Here is a 22,261-nt window from a genome sequence, read left to right on the forward strand (position 1 = left end):
TTGAAATGGTTATTTGTGTAATTAAAGCTTTGGTTCTCTTTAAAGTCATTATTTCAGTCATGGAGTATTAAGTATAATAAGCTGATAAAGTATGATGCGTGATCACTGTAATCTCAAAAAGGTTTTTATAAGAATAATTTACAAAAAGGTTTGCATAAGTAAAATACTTTATATTTGTAACAAACAAGAAATAAAGAATTTACAAACGCATGGAGAGGCGTTTCAGCATTCGGACAGTGCCGTGTTTTGAAAAGCATTACTTAAAAAAAAAGGTTTTTATCTCACCATATCAAAAGTACGAAGTCATCATATACAATAAATCTGTGGGGTAGAATTTAAAAACATTTAAAAATAAATGCAATATTTTCACACAAAAAAATCAGCTTACAGGTTAAGCAGCTCTTCACGCCTTTTTAAACTCCTGTAATCTTTCCTCATTTATGTTCAAGAGACTCAATAATAATCTTTTACATTTTAATTCTTAAATTTGTCATATTTAAAAATGTTTGTGTGCTGCTGCGCGTCCATGTCTGCATATTAAACACAGTGTACGTGCGTTATCGTCCTGTTTATAGGCGCATATTACTAATGCGATCTTTAAATGACAACAAAATATTGCACCATTGAGTTTAGACCAGGTTTTAGTTGGTCAGTGGCGTAGTCTATTTTAGTTTCCTCAAAATAGCAACGCCCAACAATGCGCCTATACAAATTTCGTTTTCTGATCCGGAACGCCCATTGGCGCGCACAAATGGGCGCAAATGCATTTGCTATACAAATAACATGGCACTTTTTATTGAAAATGATAATGGCAACGAGTTAAAACTAGTAAAAAACACTTGCGTCGCACCTTCCGCCGGGTGTATGATAGGGCCCTTACATTGTAAACACTTAAACAAACCCACGTTAGAAAGTTTGTACGGTTAAGTTTGCAGGGTGTGTTTAACTTTTGGTTTGGTTTACAGTGCTACAAAATATAGATCAAAATAAGGCCACATAAATTATGTATCAGGATTAGCGATGCACTTATATATCGGCCAATAATCGGTATCGGAAGTTAATTTTCACACTATCTGCTATAAGAGTTGATAGTCATGGCCGGTATATCCTGTCAATCAAAAGAGAAAAGGAAAATGCAATGAATTGGAGCACTGTGTATAGAAAATGTAAAGAAACATGTTCAATAGTAATGGTTATTATATGAAAAAATAACAAATTTAATCTTCAGAATTTAGTTAATATAACCACCAAACTATCGGTATCGGCAGATATCAGTTTGAATAATCAGCTATTGGTAGAAAATAATATTTTAATATCATTTAATATCAGTGCATCTCTAATCAGGATCATCAAAAACTTATAAACTTAATAATAATAATAATAATAATAATAATAATAATATAGTGATAATGGAGCTTATTGACTGTAAACAGGCATATGTCTGATTATTAAAAATACTATAGATAAAAACTAGCTGGTGTGAAATAATATTGAGGTCATGTTTGTTTATCACATTTAAAATTGTTCACTTTATAAATTATTCACAAAAAAGGCACTGGCTTGTCTTATTATTCACTTCATCAATATCTGTAATGTAAGGACGTGCTTCATATAATAATTTGTACTGTTCTGATACGACAAAGAGGCGACTTGCTGGATGTCTTCAGAAATCGTATTCTGCCGCACATTGTTGAAGATACTCCTCGTAAAGTTTCCGCTAGAGAAGTAATGCCAAATATTACAAGATTAGAAGATAAACATATATGAATTTGTCATTATAAATGGTTATATTTGACATGCAAGGCTCAGGTTTTAGCTAAATGTGGCCTGCGCTGGTTAGCTAGTCTCCTAGCCAGACCTCACTAGTTAAACTGGTATGTTTTAGTGGTTTCAGAGGGGTTTTGGACACTGATTAGCTTGTCAGGCTAGGAGACCAGCTAACTGTCCAATTAAAAGCCAGACTGGGAGACCAGCAAACTGCTATAAGCATGTTTCTTTCTGTATATAAATTGCGCTGCTGTAATGCAAATCATACCTTCTTGGCTTTGACGCCATCTTGGATATAATCACTGTACTCTATCAGCTTCTTCTTCTCTTTCTTAGTCAGCGTCTTGTTGCTTTGGCTGGAAAATAACATTAAGGCGCTGTTGAACTGATGACGTGACTCTTAAACACATGCATCATTACATTTGGGGAGATTTGCTGTATCCCAGATGGTACACCAACAGATGGTATTCTGGCATATACAATTATGAATATTCTGTGTACATAATGCAAAATAAAACAAAATATACTGTACTGAGAATATAACGCAGTAAATTGAGTGACGGTGCCCTCTTGTGACTACAAAAGGAACTAAAACATGTTGCATACCGTGCAAAATACTTGGCCAGAAAGAATAAAAGGTAGCAGAAAGCACCGAAGATGATCACAAACAATATCTGCCAATCTTCCGGGATCCACTCCCACAGATACACAACTATTCCCTAAAGAAACAAGAGCAGAGCACCCGGGATTACAACATCAGCTTGCGTGAAACTGGAACAAATGTTGCGTAATTTTGCGTAATTCTTACTGTAGATAAGAAGAGTGTTTTGGCGAGTCCCTCGCCTACGAGAGTGTCCAGTTCCTCTGGAGCGAAAGTGTTGACGATGAAGCTGAGGATGAGGAGTGATGGGAGGAAGATTCCCAGAAGTCCACACAGGAAGGAATTAAAGCGATTGCTTTTATTACAGCTCGCATTTACCCTAAAAAAAAACCAACATACACAACAAACTGATAAATATTACACTATGGCCTGGTTTTATAGACAATGCTTAGCTAAAGCCAGGACTAGGCCTCTTAGTTAAATTAAGATGTTTAAGCATCTTTTATAAACATGTCTTTAGAAAAAGAAGTTACAGGTGTGTATGTTGCGACAAATCAATGGCACAGGCATATTTTAAGATCTATGAGTGCAAATTGTGTTCAGTTGAAACAGCTCAACTGAACATAAGTGTTTTAGTCTAGGCCTTAAGCCTTGTTTGTGAAACCAGGGTTATGAGTTTTACAAAATTATTATATTACCATGCATGTACATTACAAAGACACGTTCAGACTGACTGAATCGCATGCAGACAGACTGACTGACTGGTTGAGTGTACATGCGGACAGACTGATAGATTGATAGACAAAATTACTGACAGACACAAAGAAAGACAGACACGTGCGCGCACACATTGACTGACAGACAGGAAGGCAGTTTAGAATGACAGACAGACTCACAAGACTGACTGATAAATTGACACAGACATACTGATAAACTGACAGACAGAGAAACAGACTGATTGACACACACACACACACACACACACACACACACACACACACACACACACACACACACACACACACACACACACACAGATTGACAGACACACACACAGACAAATTGTAAATTCACAGACAGACAGATAGATAAATAGATTGACAGACAGCCGATTTTACAGACACAAAGACAGATTGAAATTGACAGACAAGTAGACAAACAGACTGACAAACAAATTGATTGACACACAGAAAGACAGATAAACAGACATACTAATTGACAGACACACAGAAAAACTGATAGACTGACAGACTCACAGTGAAACTCACAGACTAATACAGTGGTTCCCAAACTTTTTCAGCGTGCGGCCCCCCTTGTGTACGGTGCATTCCTTCCCGGCTCCCCAAAGAAAACTTGTGACAAAAACTGTTCTAAAACTTAACATTTTAATAAAAAAAACATTAAATTATACAAAAAAAGTAGTGCTTTTGGTTAGTAGCCTTATTTTTTTAAGGTTTAATTACACAGAATTCATGATAAATTAATGTATTTCATAAAATGTCATAAAACTGGGGCCCCCCTGGCACCATCTCGCGGCCCCCAGTTTGAAAACCACTGGACTAATAGATTGATACACAGACAGACAAAATATCGACAGAGACAGACAGACAGATAGACTGATTGACAGACACAGACTAATAAATTGACAGAGACATAGACAAACAGACAGACAGACAAACAGAATGATAGATTGACAAACAGACTGACGGATCGACAAACAGACAGACTAATAAATTGACACACACACACACACACACACACACACACACACACACACACACACACACACACACACACACACACACACACACACACACACACACACACAGAGAGAGACTGACAAACAGATTGACAGACACACAGACTAATAAATTGATAGACACATAGACAAACAGACTGACAGACAGACAGATATTCAAACAGACTGACAGACAGACAGATAGACAAACAGACTGACAGAATAATAGACAAACAGACTGACAGACAAAATGACAGACACACAGACTAATAAATTGACAGAGACGTAGACAAACAGACAGACAGACAAACAAACAGACTGACAGATCGACAAACAGACTGACAAACGGATTGACAGACACACAGACTAATAAATGGATAGAGACATAGACAAACAGACTGACAGACAGATCGACCAACAGACTGACAGACAGATAGACAAACAGACAGACAGACAGACAGACTGACAAACAGACTGACAGACAGACAGACAGATAGACAAACAGACTGACAGACAGATTGACAGACACACAGACTAATAAATTGACAGAGAAATAGACAAACAGACAGATTGACAAACAGACTGATAGACAGACAGACAGACAGATAGACAAACAGACTGACAGACAAACAGACAGACTGACAGACAGACAGACAGATAGATCGACAAACAGACAGACAGACAGACAGACAGATAGACAAACAGACAGATTGACAAACAGACTGACAGACAGATTGACAGACACACAGACTAATAAATGGATAGAGACATAGACAAACAGACTGACAGATAGACAAAAAGACTGACAGACAGACAGACACACAGACTAAAAAATTGATAGAGACATAGACAAACCGACAGACAGACAGATAGACAAACAGACAGATTGACAGACAGATTGACAAACACACAGACTAATAAATTGACAGAGACATAGACAAACAGACTGACAGACAGATCGACCAACAGACTGACAGACAGATAGACAAACAGACAGACAGACAGACAGACAGACAGACAGACAGACAGACAGATAGACAAACAGACAAACAGACTGACAGACAGATTGACAGACACACAGACTAATAAATTGACAGAGAAATAGACAAACAGACAGACAGACACACAGACTAATAAATTGACAGAGACATAGACAAACAGACTGACAGACAGACAGACAGATCGACAAACAGACAGACAGACAGATAGACAAACAAACAGACAGACAGACAGATTGACAACAGACTGACAGACAGACAGACAGACAGATAGACAAACAGACAGACAGACAGATTGACAGACACACAGACTAATAAATTGACATAGATAAACAGACTGACAGACAGACAGACAGATCGACAAACAGACTGACAGACAGACAGATAGACAAACAGACAGACAGACAGATTGACAAACAGACTGACAGACAGACAGACAGACAGATAGACAGACAGATTGACAGACACACAGACTAATAAATTGACAGAGACATAGACAAACAGACTGACAGACATGCATACATACATACATCCATTACATTTAAGACAGACAAACAGGTAGATTGAAAAACACCCAAACTGACTGATACACTAACAGACAGACAGATAGCGTACCGGTCCTGGTCCAGTGTATTATTGATGGTAGCGATAATGAGGTTACAGTCTTTCTCCAGCTGGTCCAGTGTTTTCTGCACTGCCTGGTTTATGCTCTTCTCAATGGTCTCACACACTTCATCAATCTGGTTGATACACCTGCTGGGCTGCACACAACACACATAAGAGTCACAATACAGAGCCTGGAGAAATAAACCCACCATATAAAACACATCTCTGTATTTAAAGCATCTGTAAGCTGGAACATCTGAAATAACATATTTGTACTATTATATTATTATTAATGAAAGTTCCTTAAAGGCGGGGTGCATGATCTCTGAAAGCCAATGTTGACATTTGAAATCACCTAAACAAACACGGCCCTACCCCAATAAAATCTGGCCCTTCTTTTGATAGACCTGTCCCACACATACGCAACCCAGGCAACGATGTCGGTTAGTAGAAACGCCCCTTACTGCTGAATGGCTACAAGTGTGTTTGGTACTCGGCCCGACTCCCTTTTCCAAAGTGTTTTTCAAAAATCACGCACCCCGCCTTTAACTTAAATTTGGAAGATGTGAAAACAGTAGTTTGTAGGTTTGCTAAATATTCCCACATTTGTAGTTAGTTTTTTAATTTTTTTTAGTTTGGCTTTTAAGAAAAGCGTCTCACTCCTGTAAATGAATCAATCTAAATACTACAGAGAGACATAAATCCATTTCCACTGACAGAACTGTGTGCCGGCGCACAGACCTACAATTACTCGCGTCTGATTCCAGATCAATGGAGATGAACGCTATAACTCTGCATCTGGCACATTGCTGAAAAGTCTCATTAAAATCTGTCCTTCAGGAAAGAAACCCTGAACATTTCTTCAGCAAAGCAATTTGAAACTTGTGAATGCGTTTTCTTACTTTTTGAGGGTTGGGGATGTATATGGTGGGCATTTCAAAGCCACATTTGTTGAGTCCAGGTCTTCTGCACAGCTCTTGAACGATCTGCATCATCACTCGCTGTGAGAATTAAAATGCGAGACATCAAATGATTTTAACACAGCAGATCTGTGGCACCATTGACTTTTATATAGTATGGAAAAAATTATATTATGAAAGTGAATGGTGCCCCTGATTTTTTGGTTACAATCATTATTCAAATGATCTTTCTTTGTATTCAACAGAACAAAAAAAATGTATATAGATTTGTTACAACTTATTTTTCAGTGAACTATCCTTTTAAAAGTGTCTCTGTCACCTGTCTGTCTGTTTCTCGTCCTGCCTCATCAGCTTTGCTCAAGTAAAAGCGCAGTTTGTCTCCACACTTTTCACTGAGCTTCTCAACAATGTTCAGCGTCCGCTTGCACAGCGCCTGCCCCATCGGATCGAAAAACACGAAGATGAGGTCCGCCTGCTCGCCTGAAGACAGATACGACAAATGAATGGAAAGCAAAAAGTTGTTTTATTACATTCATACAAACAGAAAGTTGCAGAAAACGATCAGATACAGTCCTACCGAAAGAAGTGATGGCATTGTTGACGTCAAACGGGTACACCATATCTCCATCCACCAAACCTGGGGTGTCGACGAACGTCACCAAGTTGAACTTCTTTTGTTTGGAGGTGGAAATCTCAGCGCTCAAGTAGTCCGTCACACCTACAATATAACTACAGGCATGTATAAAACTGCGCTGACATTAGAAATAAGAGTCATCATTAGTGTGGATTTATCATGACTAATGGGTGTACACACCAAACGTGAATTCAACGATTTGTGCATGTAAATTACATACAAATTCAATGCAAAGATGCAAAAAAAGGCAAATAAACACGAATATACGCGAATAAACGAGAATGGATGCAAACTCGCACGAGGGGGCGATGCGAATGACACAAATTGGGCGGCGCGTTTGCAGGTAAAACATGCACTATTTGCCTGAAATGCATCTTTGTGCAAGTTGAAAATATTCGACTCAAGCAAAACATTCGCATGACACAGTTAAATCCCACGAGTAATCTAGATCAAACACAAACTCGCGTAGGGCAATGCGAATAACGTGAACTGGGCGGTGAGATTGCAATGAAGACACGCACTATTAGCCTCAAATGCATTTTCGCATAAGATGAAAATATTCAACTCAAGCTAAAAATTTGCATGCCACGCAGTTAAATCTCGCGAGTAATCTAGAGCGAGAAACGCAATGCTTCGTGTTTGGTGTGTACGCAGCATAATAGGGTGCGCACACTAAATGCGAATTCAATGATTTGCGTGAGTAGATTACATACAAAGTCAATGCAAAGACGTGAATAGACCCTAATAGACGGGAAAAGAGACGCAAACTCGCACAGGGCAATGCGAATAACGTGAATTGGGTGGCAAGATTGCCATAAAGACAATCACTAATCGCCTCAAATGCATCTTTTCTGAAGATGAAAATTTTATCTCAAGCTAAAAATTTGCATGCCACGCAGTTAAATCTCGCGAGTAATCTAGAGCGAGAAACGCAATGCTTCGTGTTTGGTGTGTACGCAGCATAATAGGGCACGCACACTAAACGCAAATTCAATGATTTGCGTGAGTAGATTACATACAAAGTCAATGCAAAGACGTGAATAGACCCAAATAGACGCGAAAAGAGACACAAACTCGCACAGGGCAATGCGAATAACGTAAATTGGGTGGCAAGATTGCCATGAAGACACGCACTAATCGCCTCAAATGCATCTTTGCTGAAGATGAAAATTTTAACTCAAGCTTAAAATGCGCATGCCATGCAGTTAAATCCAGCGAGTAATCTAGAGCGAGAAACGCGATGCTTCGCGTTTGGTGTGTACGCAGCATAATAGGGCGTACACACTAAACGCAAATTCAACGATTTGCGCGAGTAAAACAATACAAAGTCAATGCAAAGATGCCAAATAGACGCGAATAGAGATGCGAACTCATACGGGGCGATGCGAATGATACGAATTGGGCGGTGCAATTTCAGCGAAAACATGCACTATTCGACTCAAACGCGTCTTTGTGCAAGTTAAAAATATTCAACTCAAGCGAAAAATTTGCATGCCACGCAGTTAAATCTCGCGAGTAATCTAGAGCGAGAAACGCAATGCTTCGTGTTTGGTGTGTACGCAGCATATAGGGCGTGCACACTAAACGCAAATTCAATGATTTGCGTGAGTAGATTACATACAAAGTCAATGCAAAGACGTGAATAGACCCAAATAGACGCGAAAAGAGACACAAACTCGCACAGGGCAATGCGAATAACGTAAATTGGGTGGCAAGATTGCCATGAAGACACGCACTAATCGCCTCAAATGCATCTTTGCTGAAGATGAAAATTTTAACTCAAGCTAAAAATTCGCATGCCACGCAGTTAAATCCAGCGAGTAATCTAGAGCGAGAAACGCGATGCTTCGCGTTTGGTGTGTACGCAGCATAATAGGGCGTACACACTAAACACAAATTCAACGATTTGCGTGAGTAAAACAATACAAAGTCAATGCAAAGATGCCAAATAGACGCGAATAGAGATGCGAACTCATACGGGCGATGCGAATGATACGAATTGGGCGGTGCAATTGCAGCGAAAACATACACTATTCGACTCAAACGCGTCTTTGTGCAAGTTAAAAATATTTAACTCAAGCGAAAAATTTGCATGCCACGCAGTTAAATCTCGCGAGTAATCTAGAGCGAGAAACGCAATGCTTCGTGTTTGGTGTGTACGCAGCATATAGGGCGTGCACACTAAACGCAAATTCAATGATTTGCGTGAGTAGATTACATACAAAGTCAATGCAAAGACGTCAATAGACCTTAATAGGCGCGAAAAGAGACGCAAACTCGCACAGGGCAATGCGAATGACGTGAATTGGGTGGCAAGATTGCCATGAAGACACGCACTAATCGCCTCAAATGCATCTTTGCTGAAGATGAAAATTTTAACTCAAGCTAAAAATTCGCATGCCATGCAGTTAAATCCAGCGAGTAATCTAGAGCGAGAAACGCGATGCTTCGCGTTTGGTGTGTACGCAGCATAATAGGGCGTACACACTAAACGCGAATTCAATGATTTGCGCGAGTAAAACAATACAAAGTCAATGCAAAGATGCCAAATAGACGCGAATAGAGATGCGAACTCATACGGGCGATGCGAATGATACGAATTGGGCGGTGCAATTGCAGCGAAAACATGCACAATTCAACTCAAACGCCTCTTTGTGCAAGTTAAAAATATTTAACTCAAGCAAAAAATTTGCATGCCACGCAGTTAAATACGGCAAATAATTTTGAGCGAGAAACTCGATGCTTCGCATTTGGTGTGTACGCAGCATAGTAGGGTGTACACACTAAACGCAAATTCAACGATTTGCGCGAGTAGATTACATACAAAGTCAATGCAAAGACACCAATAGACCCAATTAGACGCGAATAGACGCAAACTCGTGCGGGGCGATGCGAATGACACAAATTGGGTGGTGCGATTGCAGCATAAACATAGTTTAAAAAGTTAAAAATATTCAACTTTAGCGAAAAATTCGCATGACACAAAGTTAAATCTCGCGAGTAAACCAGAGCAAGAAACGCGAACTCGCACAGGGCAATGCGAATGACACGAATTGGGCGGTGAGAAAAACACGCACTATTTGTCTCAAACGCATCATCGCGGAAGTTGAAAATATTAAACTCAAGCAAAACATTTGCATTACACGCATTTAAATCCCGCGAGTAATCGAGAAACGCGATGCTTCGGGTTTGGTGTGTATGCAGCATAATAGGGCATACACACCAAACGCGAATTCAACAATTACAATTACTGTAGATTACATACAAAGTCGATGCAAAGACACAAATAAATGCAAACTCTCGCAGGGTTGATGCGAATGACACGAGTTGGGCTGTTAAGAAGTTAAAAATCACGGAAGTTGAAAATATTCAACTCAAGCTAAAAATCTGCATGACATGCAGTTAATTCCCGTGGGTAATCTAGAGCGAGAAACGCAAAGCATAATAGGGGATACACACCAAATGCGAATTCAACGATTTGCGCGAGTAGATTACATACAAAGGCAATGCAAAGACGCAAATAGACGCAAAGTCGCGCGGGGTGATGCGAATGACACGAATTGGGTGACATGATTGCAGCGAAAAGATGCACTATTTGCCTCAAACACGTCTTTGTGCAAGTTGAAAATATTCAACTCAAGTGAAAAATTAGCATGACACAAAGTTAAATCCCGCTAGTAATCTAAAGCGAGAAACTTGAGGCTTCGCATTTGGTGTGTATGCAGCATAATTGGGCATACACACCAAATGCGAAATCAACGATTTGCGTGACTAGTTTACATACGAAGGCAATGCAAAGACACAAATAGATGTAAACTCGCGCAGCGTGATACGAATGACATGAGTTGGGCTGTTAGGAAGGTAAAAATGTAACTGACTGTGTTATGACAGTAGGAGCTCACTGAATCATTTGACCAACATGAAACTAGCATAGCTGTGTAGAAAATCGGCATAGAAATCGCATCTGAAAGCTTTTAGAGTAAATCTTAGAAATATCCTTATAAAAAGATCAAATAATATTTGATCTAATATAATATACACTAATATAATGCCATGATTGATCAATCAGAATCATGTATTTCAAAGAGCAGCATTATAATCAAATATAATCTATAAAAATATTTATATAAATATATCGAAAAGAAATTAACAACATTTCCTTTAACATTTCAATGTAACAAGTATTTGACAAGTAAGTCGTCCGGCATATTGGAATGGTCCAAGGCAGTACATTAACCAGTGTTGCCAAGTATGCGGTATGCGGCTATTTAAAACTTGACTCTTCTGTAGTTACATCGTGTACCAAGATCGACGGAAAACCAAAAGTTGCGACTCCCTCAGGCAGATAAGGCCAGAAACCATACTCCCACTCTGGCGCAAGAACCAAGGACCTTGCCGCTGTAACATGGCTGCATCAGGCGCAATGACATTACGCAGCGCCTGAAAAAATAGTCCCCTGCTATTGAAAGTAACCAAGGGGAATTTTTCGGGCAGTGCGTAATATCACTACGCCTGCTGCAGCAAAGTCCTTGATTATTACGCCAGAATGAGAGTATAGTTCCTAGCCATATCTGCCTAAAAAATCACAACTTTTAATTTTCTGTCAGTCATAGTACACGATGTAACTACAGAAGAGTCAAGTTTCAAATAGGAAAAATATTGAAACTCTTTGGTTATTTTTGAGTGCGATGCTAATGGTCTAATCAGATTCAATGGATTATGCTAAGCTATGCTAAAAGTGGTACCGCCAGACACGGAGATCAGCTGAATGGATTCCAAAACGATAACGATTTTCACTCGGTTATTACAATTATTTTATGCTCTCCTGACCACACCCATCTGGTTGTCTGTTGTTATGGTTACCCACAACAGCTCTTCAACTGGCAGCTTTAAGGTAGAGCCAAATAAAGCTAGCCAGTGAAGAACGACTGTGAGGTAACGCCAGCCAGCCAATCCCCAATACTGTACCCCAGTCAAAACTAAAGTCTTGTGACAATGAAAACTGCTATGGTGTTTTAAATAGCTTTGGTGTGTTCCTATGCAGTTGCAAGAGCGTTTGGGGTGGATGCTTAAAATCAAAGTAAAAACTAAAACCCAGTCACAGATTAATACATATTTTGCAAGGTCCGATATGTCATGTTCCTTAATAAAGTCAGACGTTTCCGATCTTTCCTCGACACATCTGCAGTGGACACTAAAGCTCTTTCAGCGACTGCAAGTAGTCACAATCTCACACAGACCGCTCTTGTTCTTACTCATCAACATTCACTATAGATGCATCAACACACCCTTGAATCTCTCCATTCACATCTCTGTTCATTACACTAATTTCACAAAACTAGGTTTGCTTCTCAACAATATGTCTGCTAAATGTGTCTCAACTGGTAGAGGAATGCATCAGCATAGGGCTGGACAATAATTCAATATTAATATATTTCGTGGTATATTTTTTTTAATAATGGTGATATGGTTTCTAAACGGGTGATTCTCACGAAACCATTGAAACACCACGGCACTAATGATTTTAGCTTTAAAATGTGTAATATAGGAACATTAAAAAGCATCAGAATTAACACAATACTGTGTTCTACCTTGCACAATGTGTGATTTCAACATAAGAATTTATAATTGTAAATTTTGTCTCATTTTCTGCTGAAATTCTCATTACCGCAATGTGTCCGGCTGTGTTTGAACATGCGTTATGTTGTAATTTAATCAAATTAACACAAAAATATTAAGAAAAAAAATTAATGGATGTTTTGCTAGACTACTTTAGATGACAGAAAAAATATTTACTGAATATTCAGGTATAATAATAATGAAGAAAAATTAGGAAAATGATGTGTCCATGCCTGATGTTCTCATCCTCCGCAACACTTTTTGAGAACAGTTTAAGCACACATACAGAATTTTAATAAAGTTTGATTTTGAGTGACCAAGCACATGGACCAGTTACTTCAAGATGGCTACCAGGTAAGATCATTTTTTTACAGTTAATTTGAAATATTGTCTTGTCAGAATGCTTACACGACATTTTGATTATCATTACCGCAACAGATGCTTATTAAATGTTAATTTAATTAATAGAAGCATAATACTTTGATTTTAAATGCATGTGCAGAATCTCCAAATTATGTTCTTTCAGGTTTGTCATGTCATTTTGAAAATATGTCAGTGTTGATGTTTTCTGACTGTTGCAGTAATGAGATTTTTTAGGACTAATTTTTTAAAATTATGTTACAAAAAGGTGTTAAATGATAAGTAAAAGTTTTTAAATTAATGTTCCCATTTACTCCAGACTTTGTTTTTCAATGTCTGGTGGGTAAAAAAGTAAATTTAAGCAATTTTTACATTTTCATGCTTGACATTTTTAAAACCAAGTTTTCGTGAGAATCACCCAAACACATTTACGATATTTCGACATACACTAGCGTCCCATAGCCGTTCACATGTCATGTTTAAAAATGCATGTTAAGGCGCTTCTCCTTCCAAAGAGCGCTCCTATGACGTCTTTCGTAGTCAAGCAACCATGAACCGTGCTCTCCGGGACGGCTTGGAAATGGAATGCCTGATCATATTTAAATCGCTCATCTGTACCTCGTATCAAATCATATCAATGTCGCCATGCGATCAATTAATCTGGTTGGGACTTTGGAGTGTTTGCCCAGAGAAGAGCTGTCCCAGCTTCCGATGTTGACACCATATAGGGAGGGAAAATGCAACAAAAACTAAATTACGGATGAAAAAACGGGCTTAAGCCATCAGGTGCCCAGGTTAGAAAAGAGGAAATATGACACTAGTCTTGTTATAAGGTATAGTATGTATATAATGTAGTATGCTAGTACCTAATATATCATTAAGTTGCTTGCTTTGCAATTACAAATAGAGCTTTAATATTCATTTTTCTGTCCAACTAAAAGTTTTAGGGTCCCTTTCACTTATTTATTAATATTTTTCCACATATTACTATAATAGCAAATTGTTCAAAACTATGGAGCTATGAAAGTGAATACTGTGACTGAAGAAATCCATTTGTTTGATACCCTTGCATTACAGCATTTATCACTGACTGACGTTCAGGTGTACCTTATTAATATTAAAGGTGAGCCAAAGTCTTATGTTTATTTGACAGTGAGTTTAGATTTAATTTTGTATGAAGGCTAAATACAAATTAAAAGATGAACATCAATTTATTAATACTTTTAAAAAAAAATTTAAATATCATATTGTTTTATTGGAGGAGGCTTAATAGACTTGGTGAATTTATTCGTCATGTGAGCATTCTTTGCAGTTTATCCCAAGGCTTTTTTAAAGGGGACATATCATGAAAATCTGACTTTTTCCATGTTTAAGTGCTATAATTGGGTTCCCAGTGCTTCTATCAACCTAGAAAATATGAAAAAGATCAACCCAGTAACTTAGTTTTGGTAAACCATTCTCTTGCAAGCATGTGAACAATAGATCATTGAAATTGGTCTCCCCTTGTGATGTCAAAAGGGGATCTAATTATAATAACACCGCTCCTTAATCTGTGCTATCCAACCACGGCACTGCCATTTAGTGCAGAGAGAAAAAGAAAATAATTGACAGCACAATTGAGATTCAATTTCTACAAACCGTCATTATGGTGATCAGTGTTTGCATTACACCAGCCCATTTGCATTTAAATGGATCCAAAAACAGCACATTTTGCTCACACCTAAAAAGTGGCGATTTTAACATACTATAATAAATTATCCATATGGTATTTTGAGCTAAAACCTCACATACGTACTCTGGGGACACCAAAGATTTATTTTACATCTTAAAAAAGTCCTCTTTAACATTCATAACACCATACGTATATAATATCACCCAAAATTTAGAAGTATATCGACTATAGAAATTTTGGCCATATCGTCCAGCCCTACATTAGCAGTGCAAAAGGTCATGGGTTCAATCTCATCAAATACTAATAACTAATAAAAGAGCTAATGCACTTTAAGTCACTTGGATAAAAGCATCCGCTAAATGCATAAATGTAATTGATCAAGGGCAAGATTTGGAAATAAAAAAGACATAAATAAGACATAATCATTGAGTGAGCCCACGCTGAATGATTTGAGCCTCTTTGTATGTGAAGGTAACCGGAGAGACGCGTCTTATCTGGCTGACATTACTGCTAAAGGGTGCAAGGAGATACCGAAAGATCTGGTCCAGTGGAGAAAAGTCAAAGGTCAAGAAACCGCCGAGTCATTTTCAAACTGCAAAGCAGCATTACTGCGGAGTCATGACTATGAAGTCAAACTTCGACAAGCCACACCCAAACAATGCACCAATCTGAATATCGAAGACATAAAAGTATCTATAAATTAACATTTTTAACATCTCAAATGTTTATCCTACACAGCAACTGTGCAAATGCAAATGTACCCGTTTGAATAAGAATGTAAAAAGGGATCTCAACATCACAAACATACACGCTACCAATAATATGTCTATAATAGACTCAAGTGTATCTATGATGTACACTGAAAAAAAAATATTAATTCAATTTACTCAATTTTACTCAAGGTAAGTGGTTGCAATCAATTTGCAATCACACGTTTTTTGTTTTGTTTTGCCTTTCTAATTTTTTTTATTAAATGTAGCTTAAATAAATTGATTGCAACCACTTACCTTAAAAAAATTGAGTAAATAATTTTTTCAGTGTATGTGTACTTGTGCAGCAATTATTAATCTTACAAAATGTATAAAACATCCAAAACAAAGTTGACGCTTAAATGAGACACAAGCAAGAACTTCTTTAGGTATCCAGAGCTTCAAAAAGCAAACCTCTGAGCTATAAATTTACAAGGCGAGATGGTACGATGTTAAAACTAATGCAAGTCGAATATTAAATGACCTAAAAAACAACAACTTTCAAGATGATATGGCAAACCCGTGTCGTAAAGACAAACAAACGATTCATCGTATAATTCTGACGAAATGCTTCAAACTAAAAAATATCATGCACTTTTTCTCATTCCACTTGTGCATTTTGGGTCGCCTACATACGCTCCTGTTCAGCAGTAACGTGGGAAGATTTTTCTGTCTCCACGTATCCCATGATGCTGCACTGTTGTCAATGTGAATGACTCATGCTCACTGCACTTGCAGAACCCACGCTGCCCGTCGAACCAAACTGCACAATCAGGGTGCAGCAACGATGCCCTCCGACACGCCCAACATGCATCCACCTATACCAACGACCCCATTAAAGTTCAAGTAAAAAAGACAAGATTGTATATACTATTGTATAAACACAGTGGAAGTGAATGCGTTTCTATGCGTCTCGTACGATCGCATGACTCAAGCTCTTAGTCAGAGCCGTGGACGCACCTGTCTGGACTGCACACGCACCATCAAGAAACCATTTAGTGAAGGAAATGAAAAGATACTACAAATAACATTCAAATAGATAAGACCTTGCGTGTGTCATGTTTATTCAAACAAGTTACCTGTTACTTAAATCCTGCATACATTGACCAACCATGGTTGCATCTGTGATTTTTGTCTCTATTTTTATATATGCACACCATTTATTTATATAAAAAATATGAAAGAAGGAAAATCCAAGCACATAAATGACTGCATACACACATTGTAATATTCCACTTTAAAAATGCTGGCTAACCTTTACATATATTTAAGATATATTACATAGACAGATTAACATATCAGATAACGCAAGAGTCCTACCTTTAAACTCCAGCAATGGTCTGAAATGTGGATAAAGATGTAACGTCGCATTTCCCTGTCAGAAAAACAAGCAAAATTTTTTAAAAAATTAGACAAATAAAAGACTGTAAAAGCAGAGTATTTTATGTAAAGTCAGAAGCCAGGCCCATCTGTAGGGAGTCTCCCTGCTCTCTCTCTCTCTCTGTGTCTCTCTGTGTCTCTCTCCCTCTCTCTCTGCAGGCTTGATGCCGGTGTGAAACTGTTGGCTATGGTGCAGATCTCTTCCTGTTCTGCTCCTCGTCTCCTTCCTGTATAATCCTTTCGTATCACTCCTTCAGTATTATTACATTACGCACGTTAAGCTCTGCACAGAGATACTGAATCGGAAAGACTGAAGGAAAGCGAGCTCGAGAGAGAGCTCTATATGCTCCAAAAGGGACGCTGCATCTTTAAGACAACCCCTTTGCTTCCAGAACGAACCATTGACTAAGCTATCATATAGTCGAGTCTATCATCTCCTGTACACACATGCAATGTCCCCTCTCCCCCCTTTAAAGGTGCCAAACAAGGCATTGATAATATGTTACATTGTTCTTTGATAAATTTATTTGTGCAAAAATGATGTCCATTTACAACCCTAGGATAATAATTTGGAGATTGTTAAGAAACGTTTCTGAGTAGCAAGTTTTTTTTTTAGTATGGACCTGCAAAACATAACTGTAATGCCAATAGTAGAACTTGGCAGCTAAACGCTAGCATACAGCATTAACTAGCATATAGCGCTAACTCAGCTAAGTCACAATTTTGATTTTAGCATTGTACGTTAACAACTAGGGCTGTCGCAATGATTAAATAATTGTCTCATCGCGATTGTTTGATCTCATCACAATCACCGCAATGATTGCACATCTCTTTAAAAAACACAAGGGGGAGCTGCAGCGCCTGTATAAACGAGATTATATCAGATGGCGCTCCATAACTAAAGGGGATCGCACACCGGCCGCGCCACACAGCGCCACTCACATAGTTTAACATTAAATAACGTCATATTTGTCCCAAATCATTAACGATTAACATTAGCTGCTAACGTATATTTTGCATTTTGAAGTAGACGGTATCTGACGAAGCTCGCGCTATTTAATGTGCACTTTCGGTTTACAATACCTCCGAGTTGTCCTAGACGCGACTCGGCGCGGCACGGTGTGCGATCCCCTTAACAGTGTAACGCGATACATTGCAAAGCCATTCAATACAGTGAAAAAAAACTAATTTAAAGAAATGCTGCAAAACTTTGATAAGCAGTATGAACTGCCAAGTAAAACATTTATTTCTAAAACAGCAATTCCAAATTAAGGGAAGTAAAGGATGCTATTTTTAAGGATCTGTAAGGAATTGATTTTGTGGTTCAGTATTGGTATAGTCTGATTGCATTTTTATTTTGTTATTTTTTCAGACACTTTATGGTGTTTATTTCTTAGTTTTTAAAAAATATATTCATTAAATAATTACTTTTAAATATGTGTTATGTGTATTAATATTTACTGCCAGGTAAACCTTGCAAAAGATTTAATTAAATAATCACGACGTGTAAAAATAATTTCATGAACAAACAAAAAATGTATGAGAATTAAATATCAAAGCAAAAAAAGCAATCGTCATAATCAGCAAAGTCCTAAAATAAATGTTTCTTAAATACATACATGCATGTGTGTGTATTTATATATACAAAATAACTACACACAATATAAACACAAATATATTATGCAAACACAAACTTTTATTTTGTATGCGATTAATCGCGATTAATCTTTTGACAGGCCATCTGGGAATGCCTTTTATAGATCTTTCTTTAAATCACACTTATATAATTTTTTTGCATTTGTGATTTGAATATAAAATTGTTGGGAAATACTAAACAATGTGTCATATTATTTTTGATAATGATAATAGGGGGTGAGAGTTGAACTTTAAAAAATTTTTTTGACCTATTATAAGAACCACCCTAGTCTGCATTCGTTAAAAATGAGCAAATAAAATATTTCAAATCAATATTTAATGTTCCTTACCCTACTTTTGAGGTAAATAGATGTGTAATAACTGGGATAATGTTATCGCAGAAATAACCCCGACAGTGTGATCAGGATCAAACTTATTTCGCGATAACACCCGGCTGCCTATACATTATCCCATACTTAACACCATTCCAGCATCTAAAGCTATATTCATCGTGAGAACTAGTTTATCCATAGACAAGTTAATCCACACAAATTGGGTAAACCCAAGGTAAACCTTTGCTGACATAAGGAGAACATGCAAACTCCACACAGAAAGGCCACCTGACCTAGCTGGGTCTCGAATGTGATGCTGTGATTCAACAGTGCTACCCACTGAGCCACTGTGCCGCCCAAGCACACTGCATATGAAACAAATTACAAATGAACTTTAACCAAGTAGCATCTGCAAAAAACACAATACAGGACAATTGAACTTTTTTACCAGCCGATCCTGAGGTCATTTTAAGTCAATATATAGTTTCCTTTAGGTTTACACAGCTGTCATAGCACACACATGCAGCTCAGAACAATAATTGCAAACATATTTCACTCATGTGACCTCATCTGTGAAATCCAGGCTAAGGTTTTATTCATTATTAAATACCCAGGAATCAATGGCACGGTTTTATACTATACAGTCAGTGCACTTATGTAGTAATGACATATTTACATACATGTTTTTATGCATTGATATCAGTCATCTAGCAAATATTTTTATTCAAATCAACTTAAGTGCACATCGATGGTGGTTTATAGATAAAGTAGATCCTTCCTGGGATCAAAACTGCAACCTTGTGTTTTATCAGCCCCAAGCATCAACCATTTAGACCGACATAGTTCATACTCACGGTTAGTGACTCTCGTTTCCTGCCACTGGTAATAAATGTGAAGCCTTGTGTCTCTATGGCAACACCTGTCTTCTGTATGTGCTCCTCCACATACCTTAAAAAAAAACACGGATAACCGGACGGTTTTGCTATGTTATTGTTATATATGTAATATAACTTTATATTAAATATATATATATATATATATATATGTATATATATATATATATATATATATATATATACACACACACACACACACACACATATATATATATATATATATCATGTCATGATGTGTAGATACACAGATATACAATCCATTAACTAAAAAAAAATATTGCGATAGAGTAACAATGTTAACTTACCAGTTAATAAAGGAGCTTTTCCCAGCCGAGTGGTTTCCCATAATCATAACTATAATCTTTTTCCGAGGAGGTAAGAGATGGACTCCCAAACTCTCTGCTATTTTCACTAATCCTTTAACAAACATACAGCACAGACACACAAAAGGCTTCATTATCAAAAATAATATGACACATTGTTTACTATTTCCCAATAATTTTTTTATATAAGTGTGATTAAAAAAAATCTATAAAGGACAGTAATGACAATTCCCAGTTAGGGCTGCCAAAAGATTAATCGCGATAAAAGTTGTCTTTGCATAATATATGTGTGTGCACTGTGCGTTATTATTTGTATATATACAAATATATTTTTATATATTTATATATTTGGATATATATAGTGCTGGGCAAGGATTAATCACACATAAAAAATAGAAGTGACTTTTTGCTGGGCAAAGATTAATCGCGATTAATCGCATACAAAATAAAAGTGATTTTTGCATAATATATAAGTGTGTACTGTGTGTAATTAGTATGTATATTTAAACACACACACATACATATATTCATTTCAGAATTTTTTAATTTACATATCAATTTTTTAATTTATATATAATATAGAATATATAAATATATACATACATACACTATATATATATATATATATATATATATATATATATATATATATATATATATATATATACACACACATGTAAATGCTTCTTAAATACATATATGAATATGTGTGTGTATTAATATACATAATAATTACACATGGCACACACTCATATATTATGCAAAAATCACTTTTATTTTATATGCGATTAATTACGATGCCTAGCACTAAATCTTTTATATTATATATAAATAAATAAATAGAAATATATAGATAAATGACATTTTCTTAAATTTATACATGTATGTGTGTATTTAGATATACATAATAATTGCACACAATACACACACAAATATATTACGCAAACATAAACTTTTATTTTGTATGCGATTAATCACGATTAATCTTTTGACAGCCCTATTCCCAGTTATGTGCCATGTTGTTATGTTGCGTAAGGGTCATGGGTTTGGTTAAAAGTGTCTGCCAAATGCATAAATGTAAATTTCCATATGTAATTGTTATTGTACATACCACGAAAAGGCACCTTAGATCTGCCATGTAAGAAACCTTTCTTCTTACTTAAAATAAAACTAAATAAACTAAAATATTTTGTTTACATTTTACTGTATGGCCCACAGACTGTAAGCCGGTGACATGGAGAAACAGCTGGTCAACATGGCTGCGCCTAAAAACTGTAGTGCTCCCTATCTAGACAGCATTTTTAGGCATGACATTCATTGTGCAAAAATGATGCCTTACAAGTCAGCATCTTTAGTAAGCATAAAACGTGATATGTAGCCTATTAGGAACATAGCATGATGATGCCGTAAAGGACAGGTAGGCAGCTCCCTAAGTTTTGAAACACCGCCAGGGACTTAACTTTTGAATGAGCAACTAACGGTTAGTCTTTCTAAAAAATGAAATCAAGTAGACTGCAGCAAAACAAATAAGGGCAATGACTAAATATTTCGCAGGTTTTATGATTTAACTTTTTGAAGATTTACAAGAAGAAACAATGTCCCACAAATGTTTCAGATCATAAACTTACACTGCCTGCCGACGGCAGGTAAATGTTTACATATGATTATGTTTTTTATTTAACGTTAAGTTTTTACCGTTCTCGTTGTCGATATATAAGTTGTGGCATTCTTTTAGGATTCTTTCGCTCGGTGTTGTAATGGTCGATTCGAGTGGATTTGCCACAGATCGCGGCTTCTTAAAGCCTGACATTTTGACAGCGTGTAGGACTGATTATTATCGGAACCAATGTGTGGGGGAAACAAAATAAAGTTACACACATAGAAATGTGAAGCCTTTTGGTTCCCTCTAGCGGACTAAAGGTGAATTTGGCAAAATCTGTACATTCAAAGGCTCTAAAAACATTTAATGCTCTTAAATCTGTTATAAGGCATATTTAATTGAATTTTATATATTCTGTAAAGTGTATTGTC

At 37.0% G+C, this 22,261-nt stretch overlaps 1 protein-coding gene across 2 annotated transcripts; it reads right to left on the minus strand.

The window, feature by feature from the left end:
• Positions 1-947: 947 nt before the first annotated feature.
• Positions 948-22,083, minus strand: LOC129439692 (uncharacterized). Of its 2 annotated transcripts, XM_055198445.2 has the most exons (12): positions 21,926-22,083; positions 20,213-20,324; positions 19,866-19,959; positions 16,985-17,039; positions 7,208-7,348; positions 6,950-7,110; positions 6,613-6,711; positions 5,720-5,865; positions 2,576-2,747; positions 2,374-2,486; positions 2,036-2,123; positions 948-1,717 (listed from the first exon to the last, which is right to left on the minus strand). In XM_055198445.2, exons 1-12 carry the CDS (start codon positions 22,038-22,040, stop codon positions 1,664-1,666), a joined length of 1,350 nt encoding a protein of 449 aa, XP_055054420.2. In that variant the 5' UTR covers positions 22,041-22,083; the 3' UTR covers positions 948-1,663. The 2 variants fall into 2 exon arrangements, 1 of the variants encoding a protein (XP_055054420.2); XR_008642887.2 differs by lacking the exon at positions 2,374-2,486.
• Positions 22,084-22,261: the final 178 nt, after the last annotated feature.

The sequence above is a fragment of the Misgurnus anguillicaudatus genome, chromosome 22 (genome assembly GCF_027580225.2).
Source record: "Misgurnus anguillicaudatus chromosome 22, ASM2758022v2, whole genome shotgun sequence".
Taxonomy (NCBI): domain Eukaryota; kingdom Metazoa; phylum Chordata; class Actinopteri; order Cypriniformes; family Cobitidae; genus Misgurnus; species Misgurnus anguillicaudatus.

Coding starts and splice junctions, on each gene's coding strand:
- LOC129439692 (XM_055198445.2), bottom strand. CDS start 22,040: ATGTCAGGCTTTAAGAAGCCGCGATCTGTGGCAAATCCACTCGAATCG. Junction 17,040..19,865: donor GGAAACGAGAGTCACTAACC/GTGAGTATGAAC, acceptor TTTTTCTGACAG/GGAAATGCGACGTTACATCT. Junction 2,748..5,719: donor AATACACTGGACCAGGACCG/GTACGCTATCTG, acceptor GTTTTTTTTTAG/GGTAAATGCGAGCTGTAATA.